Source organism: Pezoporus occidentalis, unplaced genomic scaffold (assembly GCF_034315485.1).
Source record: "Pezoporus occidentalis ecotype Australia unplaced genomic scaffold, CSIRO_AGI_Poc_V1 ctg98, whole genome shotgun sequence".
NCBI classification, from domain to species: domain Eukaryota; kingdom Metazoa; phylum Chordata; class Aves; order Psittaciformes; family Psittacidae; genus Pezoporus; species Pezoporus occidentalis.
Genome location: NW_026916347.1, coordinates 1,987,590 through 2,011,783, shown reverse-complemented (window position 1 = coordinate 2,011,783; position 24,194 = coordinate 1,987,590). Strand labels below are relative to the sequence as shown.

Here is a 24,194-nt window from a genome sequence, read left to right as displayed (position 1 = left end):
GTATGTTAATATTAACACTGCAAAAGGCTGCAAAGTTACAGGCAGCCATACTAGCTAGCTACAAGCATTTAAAAGCCTGGGCATGAACTCCTACTTGGCTATTCTGGCCATAATTAATGATGACAGGTATGTTGGAAAAATAATTATTTTGCTTGCTTTTAAAGACAGTTGCTCGAGGCAAGTGAGACGGTGGGATTTATGTGGTTGTAATAAGCATATGTAGATGGCATCTTCCCAGAAGAATATTGTAGCCACAGGATCTTTATAATTGACCTGAGATCCCTTTGTTCTGCAGATACAATTTATGTATGAGGCTCACAGACTAAAATGACCCTACTTGTTTTAGGGTAGGCTGAGTTCTAAACTGCTGAAAGGAAAAAAGGCTGCTTTTATCAGCCCAGCCAGCAACAGATAGAAATCTCTTATGGTCACTTTGCAGGGGGTAGAAATCTTTTTAAATGGGTACCCTGAGTGCACGCTCTTTCCATCTGATAAAATAGAACTTGAGGGTATGGGAGCAGGCTGGGGTGAGTGCTGCTACAGTCATCTGGTATCCCTCCTGTGTTACAGCTCACATAGCATGGCAGCTTTTGCCCAGAATGTGGCCATGCCATCCTCTGTTGGCCACCTGCCTGCTCATTTACCATGTTCACCTGCAGAGCCTTGGTCCCTTTCCAGCCCAGACATGGTGGTGAAGTCAAAGAGGAAGTGCCTGCTCCTCCACTGCCTGTCACTCTAGTGCATTGTGTTAGTGGGTGGTGGAGGGCAACTGCTCCACCTCCACTCCTCCTCCTTCCCCACCAGTCATTGCCATCCTCTGCATTCAAGGGCTGAGAGCCATGTAGCCTTGTCATATAGGCTGTCATCACATGCTTTAACAATAAGGTAGAGTCTTACTGCCTTTCACTTGGAGTTTCATGCAGACTTTGCCCAGGTGGGAAATAACAGCAGAAAGTCCCCCTAGGCTGTAATTCAGTGGAAAATTCCAACATGTGGCCACAACTAACAGTCTAATAGAAAGTAGCAGTTTTCATGTCTGTTGTCAGTCACTGCACTGTTCCTCTGAGATGGTGAAATTCTCTTGGGCTACAGGAGAGAGAAGGGGAACCAAAAAAACTTTGTACTGATCACTTGCATGCATTCAGAAAAACCTTCCTCATATGCCTCTTTTTTTTTTTTAATCTTGTGGTGAGCGTACAGAAGTCATGATCCCTTTCTCCAATTCCCATCTGTAAGATGGGGGAGGATGGTGCTGACATTCCTAGTAAAGCGTTTTGAAACCTGATACAGAAACTTATTAGAGAAAATGCAGTATGAAGAGTCATAGGTGCTTATCTCCACACTAGTCAGCCTGCTGCTAACAGCAAAGATGGTGCTCAGTGTTTGTGCTCTGCACAAATAGCCAGTCTGTGAGTGGGAATCTGAAGTTATGGAAAGGAAAATCAGAAGATGAGAGACCCAATAACTATATTAATGCATTATTTTTTTTTTTTTGAGTGATGATACCTAACAGAAAAGTATTTAGCGGTCTTGTAGTCCCACTTAAAACTAGTCCTTTCTAAAAGTGCTACTAAAGGAAGCAGACTGAAAGCTGGGTGAATGATTATGTTGGATCCAGTCCAGTCTGTTCTTGGTGTCTGCAGATTTTTGTCAGGATATCAATTTTCACCTGATCTCTCTCTGTTTGGAGAGCTGATTAAGGAAAACTGTGCCTAAGAAACAGAAAAATACGAGCAAATAAAGAGTTCCCCCATTGTGAAGATACAAGGTTTTAGGGTTCCTCAAAGTAAGTTGTGGCGGTAGGAGGTGTGGATGGAATGGAAGAAAAGGAGTCTGTGTTTCATTGTAGTGAATAAGACACACAAATGTTTGTTTGCATATGTTCAAAGTTCCCTCTGGAAACCGAAAGTCTTAACAGGAGGGCAACCTCTGCTTTTAGCTCCAAGGGCAGAGTGAGTTAGAAATGAAGCAGAATATAGGGGTACTGGCGTAAAAAGCAGAAGGGTTTTGTGCAAGGTCATTAAATGGCAGATTTTTAGGCAAGTGGGAGGGGTTACTGCATTAGTCAAAATTTGACCTTGTGTTAAAATGGCAGAGAAGGGAATTCCCTTGTGGTTTTACTGGGTATTTCTCTTTTGTCATTTTAATTTACTGTGAGCAAAAAGGCAGACTTCAGCAAAACTCCAGCCTGGTGTGTTGCTGTGTGGATGGCACGTCTGCTGGCAAAGAGGAAGTTGAAAGATAAAGGGGACGTTCCAAAGGCAGTTTGGGCATAACATCTTTTCCCATGTACCACACAAGGATAGCAGGAGGAAGTGTCATGACATTCACGGAACTCTCCGAGTTCATCCTTACTGCTGAGTTTCTCCTTCAAAATAACTGGATTCTAGTGTAAATCTTTGTTCAGGACCTTCTGGAAGGAATTGTCAGTGGTGGAAAGCCCTTTCCTACCTCCCTCCCCAGGCAAAAAAGAAATAAAAATATCTAGATATTCATGGCTAATTTGTGAGGCCATAGATGGTGTTAGATCTGGAAGATCATCTGAGTAGTCCTTGGCAACATGGGATTAGGTTCAGGTATTGTTTCCAGATTAAATATGGTGTGGATAAATTTTACTAGACTGATTCCTTCCATACTCACACAGACACATTCTGATGTGTGCCAGTCTGATCATGGATGGAAGAGATGTAGTAGCTACATGCACATTAACGTGTGCAAAATTTTTCCACTTTCTGAAGCAGGTGGTATTGGGCCATCTCCAAGGGCAGGGAAGTAACTAGTTTGGCCCTGCCCATTCCAAGATCATGTGAATTCACAACCCACCCCCTGTGGTAGTTCACAGGTGGCAACTGCCCATATCACTGATTCATAGGTGCTCTTTTCTCACCTCTTCTCTTTGCTCCAAGGTGCTTAAGTACACTTTTGTTCAAATATGTTAACATAATTAAGCTAAACACAGGTTAACTTAGTTTACTATGGAAGAATTGTATGCCTGAAAGCTTCTCAGCTTATTTTCAAACTGCCTAATGAAAGAACAGAGACTTGGGGTTTTTGGTATGGTACTACAGATGTAGGAACAATGGCGTCTTATTGGGCATCACAGGATTTATGAATGTTCAACTATGGCAAAGATTTTCAGATTGAACACTGAATGGATTTCCTTCAAGTATGAAGCTTGGCTTTCCTAATTAAAAAAAAAAAAAATATATATATATTTGTGAGCTGACAACAGATGGTTCAAGAAAAGGCCCTGCTGTTAGCTTTCTACCTTGTAGAGTGCACCCCTCGTTTATACAGTCTGTATTATAGAACTGTATGCTCTTTTATAAGAATAGTACTAGTTTCATTTGAGTCATTTTGCTGATTTAGAAATCTGACTTCACATCCAGCCGAGTCAATAGGTTATTGGTTATAGGTTATAAATGTTTTCAGGTAACTGCATGCATCTCAGTGCAGTATACCAAAGGCTGGAAGCGGTAAAAGCCAAGAGCTGAACCACCCATGGAAGTATAGATCTCTTGCTTTTACATTTTTCCATGACAAGTCTATGAGCTTTTAAAAGAGTGAGTCCTGTATTCTAGTCATTACTCATAGGAAGACTTAAAGCATAGAGAAATTGATGTGTCCCAGGGTGCATAGGAAGATTTCTGGCATTGTCCGTTATATTCCGAGGAGTGAGAATGGAGGTGTTGCCTGCCAAAGCGATATGCTGTGGTGAAGTGAATTAGAGGTTGATGACTAGGAGGAGGCAGACATGGATAAATATCATTGCCATTAAATATACTGTCCCAAATTTATGAAATTAGACAGGATACAAAGGTGATACTAAACTGCTTTAAGCTCTCGAGGGAGGGCAACAGAAGCAACAAGAATAAGACTAAATTTCCAGATCAGACCATCCTGGCTGAATAAAAGCAAGAGAGTTTTAGGTGGCTTTTGGTCCTAAAATCAGCATGGCAGAGTGACAGCGCCATAATTCTGGAGGGCAAAATCGTGGACTTTAAGTACTTGTCCTTCTCTTAGTACCTACTGCCCAAGAGCTTCAGAGATTTTTAAAAATAGAAACATGGCTGTATTGTTACTCCATTTGAAAGGTAGGGAAACTGAGGCATCAGTTATTGGGGGGACTAGAATCAAAACCTTCTGATGATTTCTTTTACTGCTTAGGAAGGACTCTTTTATTTCCACAAGTGCCTAAGAAGAAAATGAGGGGATAGCCCAGTGATCTGACATAGCAGGTTTATAGTGATCGTTTTTCACTCTAGACAAGAACTGGTTAATAGAATCAGGGTTTTTACGTTCTCCAAACCTGAAGTGTTTTGTTTGGGCTTTTTTTTTTTTTCCTTCTCAACATATTGCTGGTTGCTGTAGCAGCTGAGTAATGCAGAAGTTCTGCCTGAAAAAATGCTTCCTCCTTATATGATACTGTACATATTGTCATGGAAATTGTCCTCATTCCCCCCCCCCCCAGCACACTTTAAATAACTTGAACAGCAGTGCTAATGAGCAGAAAGATATCTGCAATCCCCACCGTGCAACTTGACATACTTTATCCCACTCTGAATTCCCTTTGCTCATCACTGAGCATTTTAAAGATCTGGTATAATAATTCGCTTTCTCTCTTTGGTCCAGTCATTTGCTCTTAGCACTTGGTAATAAAAGGTCAGCTTTGGCTGAAACCTCAGTGTTTCAGCCATGCCATTTTTTACTGCCAAATATCTTAAGAAAAGCAAGTGTCTCCGAAAGGGTAAGTCATTATATTTTTTGTGTGTTTAGTGTTGTCTGTTTTGCTTAAAATCATAGTAAAGGATTTATTTGGAATTAGTAAGCAGTGGGAATGGATCTGTTCATATTGCCGGTCGGTTAGCACAGGGGGTTTGGTTATTCTGTGTGCATTTTTGGTTCAAGATACAGTGTATGTTATTATCTTGCATTTTACACTCACTAAAGCTGACTGAGAGAAAGTTTAACCCTTTAAACATGGAGCATATGTTTTGCACAGGGGTGGAATTCCTAATGCAGAGCAAAACAACAACAGAATGCCTATGTATATTTGTTTTTCCAGATAAATTTAAGTAGGCAGCTGAGTAATGCTCTGGTATTTTTGTTTCTGTTGTTCAAAAGGAGCTTTGAAAAACAACAATAAAAAAATCTACACTGTAATAATAACTTAAAATGAATATTGCCAAGTGAAGGAAAAGCATATTTCCTCTTAGCATCTTTCCTATGAAGGGCTACATGTGTGCATGATTCAACATAGATTTTCAGCTTGCTGTTGTGAGGTTTGCTTTGACAATCGTTGTATGGGTTTTGTCAGGAAATGTGATTGTTCTACCTCCAAGTAGATATAAAACTCTTCATGAGAGCAGTTTTCCTCTAGCATTGCAGAATTGACAATGTAGTAAGCTCCTAATAGTGAAACATATTGCTTGTATTTTTCTTGTTCTATTGCATGTGTATTTATCATAATATTTTTTATCTAGCCAGCAGTCCAAATGTGGGTTTTATACAAATGCAAACAGAAGTGATTTCTTTGTTGCTGGAACATGCATCAGTTCCTTGGGATCTGAGGAACTGGACTTGCTTACCTGGCCAAGCATTTTTATATATATATATATATTTAAGATATGCATTTCCCTAATTCCTTGTTTGAATATAAATTGTTTCTAAGGTATAGCTACACAGTGGTATTGAATAGGTTTTCATTGCAGGCTGAAAGTTGAAGAAAAGGTTTTGAAGATATGTGAATTTGCTTTCTTTAACCTACCTTCATGTTTACTATTGGGTTCTTATTTTGAAAGGGGGTTGCACAACAAGAACTATCAGCTGGGATGTGAGAACTGAGCTAAGCTCACCTGTAGCTACTGGTACCAACCTTTTGGTATTTTGTTGAGCAAAATGTATGTGCAGGTACACAAATTTATACAATTGTTCAGGGATTCTTAAGGATAGAATCATGTCAGGAGTCTACATTAGAAAGAATGAGAAAAGCTTGTAAGTCAATTCTTAATCTGCTTTTGCTAGGTTTTTTTTTTTAGGGGTTTGTTGTGTGTGTGTATATATATATGATACTTTACAAGAGGGCATAGGATGGGTTTTGCTCCCTTTTTTTCCTTGTCTGCTGGGAGCACTTAGCTGACCACTGCTTCTTCCCTTATAGCATGTGCCACAGTCGAAATGTCTCTTTAGACAGATGCTGAGGGAAGTGCCTGCCGTACCCATGTCTGCAGAAGGCATGGCAAGAAAGGGCTGATCGTACAGCCAGGAAAGGTAAGGAAGGCTATTCTCGCAGGTGCACCTAAAGATAAACTTGCTCAGCCCTGATGCCTCTACAAGAGTAGGGGGTGTGCATCCTGCTGAATACCTGTCCATATGCTGTGAGATGTTTCCTGACCCTCTGGTAAGAAGTTGTGATTTATTAGATGAACATCAGTCCCTTTAGGCTTGGAGCCCAGCTTTAGACATCGAGCGTGAGTCAACATGACCTAAAGGTTATAGTTTGAAGCTGAGGAGCAGTCATTCACTACTTAATCCTTTGCCTAGTCACCTGAACCTTGTTGCTGCCGTGCTGTAATTTGGCATTCCCACCTGTGGAGGCAGATGATGTGCTGGTGTGGGAGAGGACTAAGCCTCCAGAAGCAGCACGGGGATAGGAGCTGTGGCTGTAGGTCTAGACTTAGTGGTGCTGAATCTGTTGGGAGCCAGCATTGGTGCCACAGTGCAGTGGCTGTGATTTGCCTAGCCCTAGAGCTCAGCCTCAAGAGAAAGTCTTGCATGGATGGGAAGGCAGTGAGAAACTGTCAGCAGTTCCCCCCGCCACAAGCAAGAGGGGGCTATGTAAGTAACCATTTTAAAACCAGAATCAGCATGGGCATGATCTGGGCCTTCAAGAGATGACAGGGAAACTCAGCCAACAGCAACTGGTGTTGCTGTTCTTAGAAACTCACTACCAACTCTGAAAAAAGTGAAAATTGTCAGCTAACTGGGCACCTCAAATAGCTTTTCCCCAAAAGCAACTTGGTGAGCCAAAGAGGGTAAAGGGTATTGCCTGTCTGAACCTGTTTCTGCAAATCTATCTGATCTGTGAAAGCCATCTAGCTGTCGAGGATACTCCTTGTCCAGGCATAGTGGCAGGGTAGGGATCCTGTTTCCTTATGATGCCCACTGTGCCCTGTGCTACCCTTTCTTTTGTTGCTTCCAGAATAGCCTGGGAAGGGAAGCGCCAAAGCAGGAAGGGAGAACCTGTGTGTCTGAGTGGAGAGTGCTGAGTTACCTGGACAACTCCATGTTTAACATCAGTCTATTAGTCTTGCTTTAAAGACGCCAGACTCCTGCCAGTTTTTGAGCCACTTTCCATCCAGTTACTTGAAGCAATCCCTCCTCAATCCCTTCTGGAAAGCACTTCATTTGCAGAGGTTTTTACTGTGATCTGAGTAAGGACATATTTCCCAGTAAGTAAATGTGGTTGTTAAAAGGCATTAAATGATTACAGAGTGCCCTAGGCATAGCATCAGAAGTGCAGTTGCATAAAAACTATAGTAGCCACAGGCTCCAATGGGTCTGTCCATGCTGTTCTTTGTGTGTCTGATCAGGGAAAGAGCAAGCCAGCAAGAGCTGAGGTTTGTGCATGATTTCTTTCCCACAGGTTCAGATGGCCTAAGGATAGGAGCTGCGCTGTAGACAAGTTCATGGACAAAAATACTGGTCACATGGGAAAGAAAAGTCCCAAATAAACACTCCCGATCCAGGCTGGAGAGGGAACTTGCTGAGATGAATACAGGAAGCGGCCAGAAGAGCTGGAAATTGGAATCTGATTCTCTTAAGTCTTATAGCTTGAAATCCCAGGCAGTGCAGGGTTTTGTCTCTTAGCTCTCTGAGCAATGTTTGTACCAAGTTGCAGCTGAAGGCTGATTCTCTCCAACTGAGTTTTATTTTCACCATGCTCCATTTATCTTCTCACTAGCATTCCAGGCCAGGCTACACAGCATTTTGGATTAATTCTCTCTCTATTTTTGTGGGGTTGAGAGCTTCTAGACACCCCTAAAGTGAATTGGCCAAGCTGAAATACAACATTTTCTCTTTCTGTGCATCCTTCACTTTGCAGACTGCTGTGCCTGTGGAGATTTCTCAGAGATCTCATTTGGTGATGTATCTTTAGGCTATTCTTACACTCTGGTAAAACCTACAGCAATGACAGATACTGGAACGCTACAAGTAAAGACTCATTTATTTCTATTGCCAGTTTTAAGAGCCATCAAACTCCTATCAGTTGCACACACACCCCTTAAATAAGACATTAAACCTGTTAAAGTATTTATCAACCTCTGCAGTCTGTTGTTAAAACCTACTGTTCTCTCATATGCCTTTCTACAATAAAATTTCTGTTTTCCTTTGGTCATTCAGTGAACACCAGCTCAACACTACGCAAAACTGGGCTATAAGATGCCATACAGTCAGAATTGTCTCTGATCCTGGAAAGTCATGATTGACTTTTACCTGTCCTTTCATTTCTTGTGAGGAAAAAAGAAAGTTTCAGCTCCAGAAAAACCTTTTCCTCTTTAATTCCAAAAAAATTAATAATGGATGTTTTATTACCAAGTGGTCCTTACATTGCTGCAGCTGTAGATTTACAGGACTTCAAAGCCAGATGATTAAGGCACAGTTTGTAGCCAGGCAAGCCAAACAATCTCAACTTCAAAGGAAGGGTTGGTCTTTAATGTTGTGGGCTTGCTCTTTGTATTCAGCAAACAGAGCTGCCGGGGAAAATGCCATGTGCAGCAGACAAGTGATGTGGCTGCCACTCCTGGGAGGGAGTCTGTTAGCTGCTGCCTGAGAAGAGCAGCCCACACCCAGCAACCTCAGAATATCTGATAGCTGCCGATTAGGTCATTTTTGCATGACGTCAACCTATGAGACTTTCAGTGTCTGCTTTCACAATGTTAGGGGCCACTGTGTGGACCTCCAGGGGTGGCCATGCTAAAGGCAGGATTTGAGCCTGAGCTTCATTGCCTCTCCTGATCCTTTCTGTCTGTGTCTGATTGTTTTTCCCTCTCTGATGTGCTTGTGAGGTGGGTAGATTTATATGCATTAGGGAAGTTGAGAGAGGCTGTCTCGGTGAGAAGTGTTCAATCCATACAACATTGTGGTTTGAGGGAAATAAATGCTAGGACTGGAGATGAGGATGCTCAACATCTATAACAGTTGTGTTGAAAAGCAAAACCATGGGCCATCATGTTTTTGCTCTTATGCTAATACTTTGTCCAGTCAGTCATACATCACCTGTTCAATCTAGCAGAGCTAATAGGGAGAGAAGAGGAGCTGGATAGCTCCATTATTACACGCACCTGGGAGTTGTGGTGGTGTGTGGCTTTACTTCCAATTCTGAAGCCCAGGCAGTGTGACTTAACCCTTTGTGTTTTATTAAACCCCTTATCCATATTTCTGGTGGATGCTCCAGTACAGAAGTCTCATCGTGAGGCAGAAAAGGGGACTGGATAACTATGAACTGAACTGGTGAGAGTGTTGTTTTCTAAGACTGTTTCCTTGACTAGAAATCAGTCTTAGAACCCCCTACAAATAAATTAATTCCATAGATTTGGGATGCAGCAAGGTGCAGACATGTTGTGAAGTATCTGGTATCAAAGCAAGGCATTTGGATAGAGGATGAGCCCACAGGCAGTCTGAATCCTGGCTGCATGCTCTGCTGCTCTGAGCATTTGGAGACTCCAAGAAGCAGTGTGCTGGACTCCATGGGTCTGGAGATATGAAAGGAGCTGGCAGGGCACCACAGAGACACATCTGTCATTCAGCAAATAACTTCCAGAGCCATGTAGCTCTATTGCTAACCTCCCTCATCACCATTAAAGTCTGAGTGGGACTGGGGCTTTATCCAACCAGTATCTAGGCTTTTGTGGGATACAGGCCACTGTCTCCATGGGGCTCTGAGATTCAGCAGCCAGAGAGGCCAGTGCTGCCAAGAAGCATAGTGCTCAAGAGGCAAAAGAGGCCAGCACACTGCTGTGCCTCTCAATGAGCTGTGCGTATGCTGCTGAGAGAGCAGTGACTTCAGCTCACCAGTTAAACCTCTCCAAATAGAGGAGATGCCAGGCAACCACTGTGGCTGCCGAGCGAAAGAATGGCTTGTTCAGACACAATGCACTCCTAATTTCTGATGTGTCTTTCCCGTTTTGAGAGCACTGCTTTGGTGAGACAGTGGCTTGCTTTCCATCCTGTGCTGGGGGAGCAGTCTTCATGCTGGTCAGCTTGTTCTCTCTCATTCTTTGCTTTCTGCTTTCTAGGGTTGGCACTGTCTTTGCAGTTGCACATGACCGACCTTCCAAACGGTATTCCTTGCCTTATAAGAATCAGTGTTTAATTAACCTAGGGTGCCTGGAAATCATTTAGTGTCTCTGTATCTCTGTTCTCCACTGGTATGTAGGAATTTCTCACTCTGGAATTTGCACTTTTTTTTAATGCAGAGAAGGCATTTCCCCACAGACATATAGTATAACCTTGGAAAGTAATTTTAACCTCTGCTGTGCCTGTCCCCCTGAAACACTAATGTTTAGTTATATTTGAGTAGAATATTCCAGCAATTGAACATCTTTTTGAAATTCCTTTATTTATTAATATCTAAATCATGCACTGAAATCACTTCCACTTGCTTATAGTTGTCATAAGTTTGTTTTGCAGTTACTGTGGTGTGACTACTCTATCCAAAAAAGACAGTCTGAACCATGTTGGTTACTTTTAATTGGGCAGCAGGAGCAGAGCTGAACTGAATGAAGCCGGTCTTGCAGTAAGGTATCCTTTAGGATAAGCTGTGTGGTATGAAGAGCTTTTTTTTACTGTCTGCCTCCTGAGAATCAGTCTTCACTCATATTTAGGCTCTGATATGGTCAGGACTGGAATATCTGTAGAGAGGAGCATTTAAGGATAACATGTTTTACCGCATTTGTATATATGCTCACTTTTATTGTTTTTATCTAATGCTTTTGTGCCTAGGTACCCAGATCACCTAACTGAAATTAAACTAGGCAAGAGAAATAGTAAATCTTTTCTCTGGAATGCTGGAGAAGCAATGTCTGTTTGGCAAGTGCTTGCAGTTTTGATTCAGAGACTATAGATGAGTTCTCTCTTAAGGAGAGAAAACTGGCAGGGATCAGAGTTTCAAGGCAATAGTTTATTGCTGTCTTTGGTTCTTGCTTTCACACTGTGAACCATTTAAATAAAAATAATGATAAAAGCTAACCTTCTGTGTCTTTAATGTTAGGGCAATAAAACTGGAAGCAGTCACAAGTGCAGCTCTATAGTTCTGTTATTTTTTCACTTTTTTTTTTTAGGGACTTTCAAACTCACACAATTGCTTTCAATAAAAAATGAGGAAGGCAGGAGGAGGCAGCACTTGCCCTGCTCCCCCAATTCCATCTGCTACCTGACTGGGGCTCAGGCAAATCATAAAGCCATCAGTGACTTTTCCAGTATTGCAGACCATTTACACAAATGGTTCTTCCATTTCCAAGCCTTGTCCTCCCCCGCACCCTGTGTACCATAGCTTCATTGCAAATACATAATTCATTATCTGGAAAGTTGCTGTTTTAATGTAATATTAAACAGGCAGCAGCTCAGCAGGTGTCCCCAAGGTAAGGTACGTGGCAGCTGCTGGCTTCAGGCTTATCAAGATTTCTTTGTTTTGAAACAGAAGCTGGAAGGCTTTTTAATATACCATGTCATTGGCTGAGCAGATCCTGGTTTCTGGCTGTTATCCTGCCTTTGACTGCAAAGACAAAAATTCTTATAACACATGCTGCCTGCAATGGCTGCATACACTTCTGTGCTCTCAAGAAAGTAGCAGGGTGAGGAGAGGGTGGAGGCTCATGAGGCGCATACATGTGTCCTATTTCTTGTTCTCACTTTACTTAGTGGACCAACTGGGCCCAGTGTATCTTTGGAGTAGGTCCACTGATGTCAGCATTGCCAGAATGGGCTTTCTGGTTCTGTAAGCATAAAAACACCCAAATACTTTGCCTATAGAGAGCATTCCAAGAAATGAGGATGATATTCCACCATTGTCACCCAACTGCTAGTTCTCAGTGGCCATAATCATAGAATCATAGAATAGTTAGGGTTGGAAAGAACTCTGCATAATTAGATCTAATTTATACAGTTAATGTCACTCTGGCAAAAGCAGCTAAATTGGCGAGCCTGGTATTTCTAAGTAGTATATCTCAATGTGCATTGGGCAAGTCTTTTTTGTTCCTTGGGACAGGAACTTCATCTTCTGTATTTGAACATCATAAAATATGTTGATGACTGGGTTTCCTCAGAATACGTGAGTCCTAAATTGGCATGTGGGAACTGCATGCCATAAACCTGCTCTGTCTCTTCATTTGGTACTTGATTCTCAGTTTAGGGAAAGTAGAGATTTTTCATAAGGTAACATTTCTTACTCTAGAGATAATCGCAATGTAGTTCTATTTTTTGGCTAGGCAGTGTGAATATTTATGTTACAAATACGCTCTTACACCAGGAGAGAGCTGCGCTATCACACTTCATTGCTGTTTGCACCTGTGTAAGGTTTCAGACTTTTAGGGCACATTCCTGTGAGTTGTAATGTCTCCTAAACATTTGTTTCCTTTCTGTGCTCCTTTGTGGAGATTCTTTTAGTTTGCCCTCCAAATAAAGAGACTTTATCTTATGACCGTTATATAGCTTTGGTCAGCTGCCTTTGCTTGAAGCACAACAAAAACTTCTAAGCAATCAAAGAGCATAAGATGATTTGAAGGAGCTTCTGGTAGCATACTGTAGCCTTTAGTAGGTGACAACATGCTTTGCTAAGACACTGTTTATGCTGGCATAGTGGAGAAGAGGTTGCTGATCCAGGTTTTCAAATACAAGGATTTCCTGTCTGCCAGCTAACCATTCTGGAGGAAGACTACCAGGACAGAGTACTTAGACTGCAGTGCCATGCAGACCTAGGATGACCCACAGAAGTTCAAGGATTTCTGCAGGAGTGATGTCGCTTTACTGGAGTTTGCCCTGGTCCACAAGTACTGAGATGCACAGACAAGAAAGTCCATACCAGGTCAGAAGCAAGGTTGTGTTCTCTGGAGCTGTACAGCAACAGGTCAGTGACTTGATTGCTTTTCTGCTGGTGTGATTTGTGAGCTGTGGAGTGGAATCTTGCAAGGCAATGCTTGAGGCAGTTCTGCTTTGCAATGAAGACTGTGAATAGTCCCACATCATAAATGTGCTTCCTCAAGCAGTCATTCTGAACTGTGCTGTGACCTCTAATGGCAGGCACTTGAGCTTTATTGTCTGCCTCTGCATTGTAAAGCTGACTATCTTAGCTTGTCAGAAGAGACTACCTATGTGCAGGCCTTTGGCTTATCATGGAAGAGATACAGAAGCATCATGATGGGATGAATGGAAGGGTACATCTGTAGTATTCAGTATGCTATAGTAGCAGTGAATGCTGCAGACAAGACTACCACTGCAAAATCCACTGAGTCTCAGAGAAAAACATTCTGTGCAACACTCCCTGGAATTTCAGTAGGAACAAGTTCACTAGCTAAAGACAGCTCCCATATGAGTTATTGTTTACCTAACAGGCACTTTTAATCTCTTATTTAAATCTGATTTAAATCAGCATGGTTTTGAAAAGTGAGGTTGCATCTGCTAATGATTAACCACTTCAAAGGAACTTTTATGGGCTTTTTGATAATGCTGCTAACTGGGAGGAATATTGCCAATCAGTGGAGAGAAATAGAATTGATTTTTCTAAGCATTGTTCTGCTAGTCATTCACTGACAGTTGTCCTAAAGCACAAAGAACTGAGGCTCTTTCTTTTTGCATCAGCACAACCTTGAGTCCACTAGCCATCCACAGCTGTGCTCTGAGCAGTTGCAGTGTTAAGCCCAAGGGAAAAGTGTGAACTTTCCTTTTTGCCAAAAAGCACTGTTGCTACAGTGAAAAGTGCGATGTATTACAGTTATGTTTAGAAGATTCATTGGTTACCCAATGCATAGCCAGATACGAGAGGAGACTGCTATAAAACTGCTATTTTGTGCAAACTGTAACAAACTATGTACTTGGATCAGAATATCCCTGAGCTCTTCAGTCTGGATTTAGATAACTACTTCCATCTACATTGTCTCATCATTAATATTGGCAAGGGTTTTCTCCAAATTTGCCAACATTTTTCCAAAGGTCTACACTATGTATTCTTTTGTGTTTCAGTCCCTTTTCTGCATTAATACGACAAATAGCTTCATTTTTGTAAAACCAAAGTCAGTAACTGTTGAGTCTTTGATGATAGCCCATTTACTTGTTGCTGCCAAAACTGTGATTATAAAGCTTCAGTCATTTCACTGAAGAAAATAATAATGTTTGTAATTGGTTGGCTTGAATTTCTGTAGAGCTCTGTGTTCAGACTACAGAGAGCCAGAGTCTTTACAGGCTCAGCTAAAAGCTCTGGTATCTACAGCCTAAGCTGTAGCAGCTGATGGCTTCACTTCCATTGTCTTTAGTTCAAAGACCAGAGCATTGGCTAAGATGGTCCTTTTAAAAATGCAGTGAGGGTGTCTTTGGCTTCATGGTGGACTAGGGGAAAGAAAAAATAGGTTTATGAGGGGCAAGGAGGAGGAGAAGATGGTTGTAGAGAGACTTCTTTAGAAAACGTAAGAACCACTTCATTCACATTGGTGAGCAGACCTGGCAAGTGTGAGCACAACACTTCCAGAAGAATGTAGAAGTTGGATATTATCTCTCCAGTATGAAACTATTAAAGAAAAGTAGATCAGACTTTGCCATTCTGATGTTGTGGTAAGTAATTTCTTGTCAGGATTTAAAGTTTCCCTCATCTCTTGTCTTCAATGTTACAGATTTGAAGAAATTTATGAGAATTAGAAAATTGCTTGTGGTTGCATGGTAATGCATAAAAATTATCCAGTCATTTTCATTCAGATATTTCAAAGCACAAAGTATCATCATCTTTGGTTGGGAAGGAATTTCCTCCCTTATAATAGCATGTAAACATAACCACAGTTGGAATATATAATTTGATACATTCCTCAGAAGTGTTGAGCACTTGCTGCTTTGGAGAACCACATGGAACTGTGTGGCCTGCTTTGCCACTATTTTCTGAGTCTTTTTTTATACATATTTCTAACTTTTTGTACCCTCAGGCTGACAGCTGCCTTAAGTTAGATGCCTCTGCAGTGTGCCTTTTAGGGGCAAGTACAAAGCTTCTACCAGTGGGCTGGTCTGAGTCACCTCCCTTGAGTGTGTAACTTCTGGCTTGAGAAAAATTCATTTCCTTTCCATACAAACCAGAGGGCAGGGAAAAATGACCAGCAGCTCTGCATAGCTCAGGCAGTTCCACACTTCATCATGATTAAGGACTAGGCTTATTATTACGCTCCAGATCTGAAATGCATTGAGGAAAGACTGCAGGGGTTAGCTGTCTAGAGTGGAAGAAAGGAGGGTAAGGGAAAGCAGCCTGCTGTTGTTACAAGGTTGTCTATAGAACATGCTGGGGGAAAAAGCTACACAACCTTTTCTTTCTCCCCTTTGTCATTCCCACTTGCTGTCACTATCACAGTCTCGATTTTTGTTGCAGGGTTATGGTAGCCTTTTGAGGGGGGAAAAAATGGCTGGTTTGTTGGTTTGGGTGTTTTTTTCCAGCACACAGGTAGAAAGGGACAGAAGTTATCCTTTTGTCATTCTAAGACAAACCGTGAACAGCTCCCTAAAAGCTGGTGACATGTCAGTCCAATTTTGAACTAAAGGTTTGTGTTCTCTGGAGCTCAAGTCTGTGCAAATGGAAGAAGCTGAATGACAGCTATGCCTCGCCTCCCAACACCTTCAGGTTCTTTTCCAGCAGGAACTTTGTTTTTCCAGTGAGAAGGTGGTGCCAGCATGGCAGATACCTGTTACCCTGGCAGGCAAAACAGTGTTAGCAGAGGCAACACTATACCCTAAATTTTCTGCTTGTCAGCAGATACTGCTGGTAAGAGGAGTGACTGTGCCATTGCACACCTGAGAGCTCCACTGAAGAAGCTGCTGCCATCTCTGTTATGATTGAAGTTTTGAAGTGAACACAGTCGTCACCGTAACCCCTTATCAAGAGACCTTATTGAGTCAAGAGCCACAAGGGTTTAGTTGAGCAGACTGTCACTTGTTTAACAGTCTAACCCTTGAGGCATCATGGACATAATTAGAATATCAGTGCTGAAGATTTCACACTCAAGGTGGAACACACAAGTAGCAGAGAGGTGAAGTGGTGTCATACAGCTCCTAGAAATTGCTGGTGTACTAGTTGCTCCTCATGTTAATTATTGTTGATCAGTTTGTCTTTAGAATAGTTCTGCTGGCATCCTAAACTAGCTGTGACCAAGTTGAGAGACTTCATCTCTTGCTGCTAGCTAATAGAAGCTAAGACAAAACTCAAACAACAGCGATACAGCTTGCTTATAGGGATACCGTATGGAGCTAGAAGCATGTTTTACAGGCTCCCAAAACCGCTCTAGTTAGGGAGGCAACGTGATAGCTGTTAATGGCTGTTTCTTTTGTGAAGCAAAGTAATTGTGGTCAGAAGCTGGAGGGAATGGTGCATGAGCTGTGTTGGTACAAGAGGGATGCTACATCCTTGAAAAAAAAAAAAAAATGTGCTTAGCAGTTGCATGTTATGCCTGGGCTTATCTCAATCCTAAATATTGGGCTGCTACAGTACAAATGGCTTTCCCACATTGTGAATTCACTTTAGCCAAGTTAAACTGTACTTTGTGGCCATAGTGAGGAACACATCCTAGGGAGCATAATAGTCTCCTCTCTGAAATTTCAAATAATTGGGAAAAAAGGAGTTACAAGAGGGTTGGAGTGCTATTGCGATATATGTTTCTAATGCCAGAAGCGTAACTTAAAAATGGATAAGCAGTTTTTTTTACTGTAGCTTTTCACAGTTCAGCCTAAGGCAGATAAAGCACATGGAAAAAACAGCTTAAGTAGATCTAAACATTACAAAGTACTGAACATATGTAAGCAGGTTTTATAAGTGTGAGGTTCAAGGTAGAGTTTGTGTGCAATGCTACTTGCTTTTCCTTTAAGAGTACTTGAAATTGTTTTCCTCCCTTCCTCTTATCTTGCATTTTCTTTTGTTTGTCATAGTTCTTGAAGTGTGGTCACTTACCAGCATGTGGCCTACCTGGAATATGGGTTTGTTTATTTTCAAGGTTTTGGTTTATTTGAAGTGATTGGTACTCTTAACCCGTTCTTCAGTTTAATTAATATGTGAGTCTGAAGTAATACAGGTCACACACATTATCAAGAAAGGCATCTATGTCATCATATTTGAAAAATTGTGGCAGTCAGGTGAAGTTCCTGATAACTGGAAAAAGGGAAATATAAACCCCATTTTCAAGAAGAGGAAAATGGAAGACTTGGAAAATTACTGACCAGTGAGTTTCACTTCTGTGCCTGGAAGGATTATGGAACAGATTCTCCTGGAAAGCATGCTAAGGCACATGAAAAACAGTGAGATGGTTGGTGACAGCCAGCATGGCTTTACTAAGGGGAAATCCTGCCTGACCAATTTGGTGGCCTTCTGTGGTTTTGTAGAAGTGATGGATAGGGGCAAAGCAGTTTACTTCATCTAACTGGACTTGTGCAAAGCATTTGACACTGTCCCGCATGATATCCTTGTCTTTAAAACAGAGAGAAATAAATATGATGGATCGACCACTCGGTGGATAAAGAATTGGCTGGATGGTTACACACAAGGAGTTGTGGTCAATGGCTCGGTGTCCAGCTGGAGACCAGTAACAAGTGGTGTCCCTCAGGGATCAGTGTTGGGACTGGTCTTGTTTAACATCTTTGCCGGTGACATGGACAGTGGGATTGAGTGCGCCCTCAGCAAGTTTGCCGATGACACCAAGCTGTGTGGTTCGGTTGATACGCTGGAGGGAAGGAATGCCATCCAGAGGGACCTCGACACGCTTGTGAGGTGGGCTGATGCCAACCTCATGAAGTTTAACCATGCCAAGTGCAAGGTCCTACACCTGGGTCGGAGAAATCCCAGGCACAGCCACAGGTTGGGCAGAGAAGAGATTCAGAGCAGCCTTGCGGAGGAGGACTTGGAGTACTGGGTGGTGAGAAACAGAACAAGAGCCAGCAGCGTGAGCTCGCAGCCCAGAAAGCCAACCTATCCTGGGCTGCATCGAAAGGAGTGTGACAGGTTGGACAGAGCGTTGGGCAACATGGTCTAGTGTGAGGCATCCCTGCCTATGGCAAGGAGGTTAGAACTAGATGATCTTACAGTCCTTTCCAGACTATTCTATGATTCTGTCTCCAGGCAGGAGAGTCAAGCTAACCAGATAAAATTTTTATGTATAAAAGGCCAGAGATTAAACCAAATCTTCAGTTCTTGTATTTAACATACACTTGGTCCTGACAACTGAAATAGAGTACTAGCCTTAGGTTTTTAAGGGTTTTCTGTAGTCCATGTACCAGTACAGAAAAGCTGTAGTGCCTCTGTTCATGTTTAGTCTTGTCAGAACTTTTGTATAAGAAACCACAATTCTGAGGTCTAATCTCTTTGTTGGTGTTTTCTTAAAGCAGTTTAATAGCATCTGAAACCACAGAAGGTGTGAGGAGAGAACAGATCACAGGGCCTTTGGATTAGTTTATAGCTGGCAGTGGTTTTGGAGTGTTTGCCTGCCTTTGCTTTATTCTCTTGGATGAGGTCTAAGATCTGGGATCTCAAAATCATGTAGGAGCTCATGAAAATCCTCAGCAAGGAGTTTTGTTTGAAAATGTTATCTTCTGCTTGTAACTATCATTAAACCTGGTGGATTGAAAGTATTTAAGGAAATTAGGCATTTATATTTGATGGAAAAGTCAATGAGGTTTTAGTGCATGCCTGTAAATCCTGCCATAAGAAAATCTGAGCTGTGTCAATTTAAAAGCTGAATTTACTCAGTGCAGTAAAAGGTATTTAAGATTTTCTTTTCCTCATTGACACATTCAAATGAAAGGTGAATGTTAGAATCCCCTCAAACTCTTTCCATACCCTTCACCTACAACAGTACACATTTCTTTAGGAAAAATTGCCATTATGTTGTCTACTAGATCTGAGAAACAAGAAATGTACTTTGATTCAAAGCTTGTTTCTTTCAGTTGCACTCCCCAGGTTTCCCCTTCTGTTAAAGGATCACCAGAAAAAAACAGTAGAAAAGCAGTGGAGTTTCTGGTTGTAGCAAAGTTTAAACTGCATGCTGATGGTAGGTTAGCCCAAGATTCAGGTATGATAGGAAGGGTCTGTCCCTAGCATTCAGGCTTTTGGAAAACTTTGGTTCATGGGACAGTCCTCAGGAGAGAGGTTCAGCATTAATCAGAATCAAAAGCAATGACTGAAGAAACAGAATTAGGTTTCAAGCGACTGTTCTAGAGCAGTCGTAAGACCTTTTGCTTACTAATATTTCTATTGCCTTTTTCCTTAATGCAAAGATCAAGACTGGGTTTTTGGTTTGGGTGTCTTTTTTTCCTGCTGTGCAAAGAAAGATTTCCCCCTAATAGAGCTGCCCTTAATCTTGAAAGAATTAATCTACCTCATTTTTCACTTTTTTTCATTACTGGGGAGATCTGAGAGCCTTGAATGTGATACTTTTAAGACAATCATAGAGAAAAGGTCAGTAAACATGAATCATTGCAAATGTTCTTTTCAGCTGTGGATGCTAGTTTTGTCCATTTGTCAAGATCTTTGTTGCTGCTTGTCTGCAATTAAAGGCTTCCTGTCACTACTTGCTTTAGTATTGAGGGCAGACATGTCAGGTGGACCTTGCTTTACCCACGAGGCACCCCTTTCATAATTCAGCCTTCAACTGCCATTGCCTCCCCACATACTGCAGCACCATGCACACGGGCAGCTAAATTTCATTCTTACTGAAAATACGACTATACTATCCACACCAAAGCAATGCAAACATGTAAATATATACACACACATACAAGTATTTGTAATTGTGTAAATTTTCAGTAGAGTTGAGATAATGACAATACACAAGTGCATCAGTATCCAGAATGATGAAAAAAATGGGTGAAAGGCAAACCAGATGGGGGTGGAAGGAAGGGAAATGGTATGAACAAAAAAGGAAGCTGCCAACTTCAGCAGAACCTGATAGCAACTTTGAGAATAGAAAAGTTCCTCCTTTTACATGAAACGGGGCAGAAACATCTACTAGGAAGTCCAGTCCTGTTCCCTCTGAACTTCTGTTGCCATACAAAGGGGATCCTGGCTTCACAAATGCTGATCTTAAGAACATTAAGCTTCTATGAATGAAGTTCAAAGCAAACAAAATTCCAGTGTTTCCTCATTGGAAACAGCTGTAATAAAGGGAGAGATGCCACTGCAAAGGTTCTTCAAGCGGGGACACAGGGCAGGACAGATAACCAGCATAATGGCAGCCGTATGCTTTGCAGTTTCCAGTGAATGCATACCAGACTAAGGATGATCAAAAAACGAAGAGTTTTCAGTAAATAGGTCTTTGAAGTGTGGATTGTGATCCCTGCTGCTGTTACTTCAGCAAGTCGCTTAGCCCCAGTGTTTTAGTATTTCATCTTCCCTGTTGTGGGGTATGGGGGAGAGCTGAAAGGAGGACTGCTGCTAGGATGTGGTGTGTTACTCTGAGGTGAACACTGTACAGCTGACATCAGCAGCAGATGGCTCCAAGGCCACATGAAAAGCAGTTGCACAAACCACATAAGCAGATGGCATATGAGAGCAATTCTGCCAGCTTTAACTAGTCTGGGCCTGGAAGAAAGAGCATTCATGCAATGCAGCTAGGGGCCTGCAGGTATGTTGTTCCTTCAAGGCAAAGATACCTACCAGTGTATGTAAAGCAACTTGACAGAGCTATCTTGAGATTGGGGTGGCAAAGCATTGAAGTCAGATGGGATCTGTAGCCCTTTTGATGGTGTCATTAACAAAACAAGTCCCTTAATCTTTCTAGGCTGTTACATTTACTGTATATAGTTGTATGGTTGCTGTCACCTTTCCCAGTCTTGAAGCTGCTTGGTTTCTGTACATCTGGGAGGGAGGCAGGTAGTACTGACAGCTTGCTTTGTGGATTGGGATGGAATCCAGTACATTTTGCCCAATGTGCACTGAAAATCTGCATCAGAGCAGGTGATTCAGTGCAGGATCCCTGGTCATGGGTTAGTGCTGAAGCAGGTGAACTATTCATCTGCAAAGTTGAGCCCCCTACATCTATCAAGGTGCTTGTGCTCTGTGTTTGCAGACAGTTCTATTTTTCCTGTGATCTGGAGATGAAAGTGGCCTTGAGCAGAAGGACTGGAATGTTTGCCTGTGACAATCCTGAGTTGGTCTCTAAAGGCCAGTCTTGTTTGTATGGGCGCTTGATTAAGGAGGAGTGAAAACTTCTGTTCAAGGAAATGAAAAGCCCTTGTCTGTGTCTAGAACCATTAGCAGAGCGTTTTTCCCTACCACAGTGCTGAGCAGCCAGAGCACTGTTTGATTCACACAGTAGAAGAAGCACTTGTGCACTTCATGATTGGAGTCTGAAAGCAACCAGAGTAAGGGCTGGAGCTCTTACTCTGTAAGAGTAAGCAGAGAAGAGAAGCAGAGAAGAGATTTGATTGCAGTATCCGAATGCAAACTTCATACTGCTGTGAGAGGCAAAACTAAGTTCCATATTCGAGTGTTTCTAGGCTGGAAGGTTTACAATTGCTTTCCCAAAACAATTCCTAAAGACTAGGGTGTTTGAACTGATACAGGGTTGCATTGCAACTCAAATCTGAAACCCGTAACAAGATCCTGGTTTGGATCTAAACTCAGAAAAGAAAACATATCTGTGAACTTCAGGTAAAATTCTGGACTTTCTGAAGAAGGTGTATGTGGCATTGTTTCCTTGTTTGTTTTAAAAAATTTTAAGTGTTTGAATTTAGTCATTTCTCATTCTTGTGGTGACTAAGACTCAAGACCTGTTGAATGTTACAATAGCACAAAGGATCAACATGCCTCAAGGATGTGGTGAAAGGAGCCATCTATGTGCAGAAAGGAACATGAATAAAATGTTGGGGTTTTTCAAATAGTTTGGGGGGGGGGGGGGCTGCCTGCTCTGCTACTTCATAGTCATGTTATGTTAACCTATGAGGCTTTCTCTAAGAAGCAATTCTGAAGTGCATTCTTGTTTCTAAGCTAGCCTCTGTGTGTGGAGTTGTCTTTATTTGCTTGTACTTACGTGAGTAGTCACTACTGATTCTCCCACAGGCAGCTTGTAGGGTCATGACCTTGCTCCTAGTTAAAGCTTCAGTGGGGAAAGCCAACCACAGAGGAGCTGTATGTAGTTTCTGGCAAAGTCTCAGGTCTAGCATGTACAGGAATCTTTTTTCCCATCCTGTTTTTACTTTATACAGATTCAAATAGAAGTATAAATGTTTGGGGTTTTTTTTCCTCCTAAATGTCCTCGAAGATTTAGAAGGCAGCTGGCTGGTCCAAAGTAACATCTTAAGGGAATGGGAGTTGTAGTCAGGTCCCTGTGCTACAGTGATTCAGTGGGAAGATGCTGAGACACTGCTGCTGCAAAAGTCCTGTAAAAAAATCCTCTTCATCATTCTATGCTTATTATGCTTCATATAGCAATTTTTTGTATGGGTTGATCCAGCTGTTCTGACTAACTTTGCAGTCTTTTTCTGGAAATAATTTGAAGCTAAGATTCTGGTCTCTTTTTTGCCCACCCAAGCTTTTTTGGCTTGGGTGGGCAAGATTTCAGCTGGGTACCTTTAAATTGAAAAATAAGATCTGTGTTTACTTTGATTAAGATCAGTTGTTTGCTGGTGTTGTGAGGTTTTCTGAGACTGTTTCATTTGGTAGGACAAGAGGAAACAGCCTCAAGCTGCGCCATGAGAGGTTTAGGTTAGATATTAGGAAAAATTTCTTCACAGAGAGGATAAATCAGGTATCAGAACAGGCTGCCCAGGGAAGTGGTGGAATCACCGTTCCTGGAAGCATTTAAAAATCATGTAGATGAGGCCCTCAGTGACATGGGTTTAGCGGTGGTCTTGGCAGTCCTGGAGTAGGGGTCGGACTTGATGATCATAAAGGTCTTTTCCAACCTGGTTGATTCTATGATTCCTTTGAAAAACTAGCTTGAGCTCAAGGCCATCTATCCACCAGATGCCAGATCCTGAAGCCATTTCTGATGCGTGCTGAGGATTATGAAAAGTCTTTTCCTTGCAATGAGATCTCCCATGAGATAATTTTTGTAGAAGGACAAGGGAATATGTCTGCCAGGTAAAGTACAAGAGTTAGACCTCATGACCGCTGCTTTCACTGTGAGGCTGAATATGTTAGTAAAAGAATTAAGCTGTGACAGGAGTTTCACATACTGTAATTTCCTGCTCTGTATGTGAAGTTCTGTATGCAAAGGATGAAGTATGTCCTTTTTGGATTATATAGTGGCACATTGATCTGTTCAGATGCTGGCATCCTAGCCTTGAGATAGGGAGCTGTTCTGCTTCATATATCTTCATGAATATGAATAATTCAGTAAATTCAAATTGGAAGACTGTCCAAGAGAATGCTATAAGGAAAGAAGCAGAATTTTGATACCTGAAGCGAAAAAGCTTTTGCTTCTTAACCTGCATGCCTAGTCCCACGAGGCTGTTGTCTCTCTTTGTTACTGAAAGACTGCCTCAGGTTCCCAGTTCAGTGAATTGCTTCTCAAGAGCTACTAAATCCTTCCCAACACATCTCAGTTTACCCGTTTGCTTTGCAAATCAGTGTATCTTAAGCATGTCTAGGCTAGGAAACAATAGCAAGAAAAAGTATTTCTTTGACTTGCAGGCAGCTCCCAGCTTGCTCCTTTCCCTAGATTTCCAAGGATTTAGGAGGAACAGGTTATGTATACGCTAAATCAGTTCTGCAGAAACCTCCATATACCGTCATCCTGCTCTTATCTCTGAATTTCATGGACAGGCAATCTCAGCTGCTCAGCACAGCTTTAGCTTGCCAGTAGGTACTGAAAGCCATGTAACTGTGGAAATGACAGTGACACAACAGCTAAGATGTTATCTCCTTAGCAAAGCCAAAGGCAGTTTCCATGGTGATGGAGAAGATTCAGGCTGCTAGTGATGCATCTGCTGTGTTGGGCAAGATCAGTAGCCTTTTTATACAGAGA

The 24,194-nt window shown here is 41.9% G+C and overlaps 1 protein-coding gene across 6 annotated transcripts in view; it reads left to right on the top strand.

Moving 5' to 3' along the window:
- Window positions 1-24,194, top strand: part of ARHGAP22 (Rho GTPase activating protein 22) — a 157,361-nt gene that overhangs the window by 93,065 nt on the left and 40,102 nt on the right. Inside the window, exon 1 of one of the 6 annotated variants that reach the window (XM_062606655.1) lies at window positions 4,472-4,747. The exons of the other annotated variants lie outside the window; for them this stretch is intronic. Coding sequence (XP_062462639.1) covers window positions 4,696-4,747 — 52 coding nt within the window. The 5' untranslated portion in view covers window positions 4,472-4,695. Of the gene's footprint in view, window positions 1-4,471; window positions 4,748-24,194 lie in introns of those variants that run through there. 6 annotated transcript variants of the gene reach the window in all.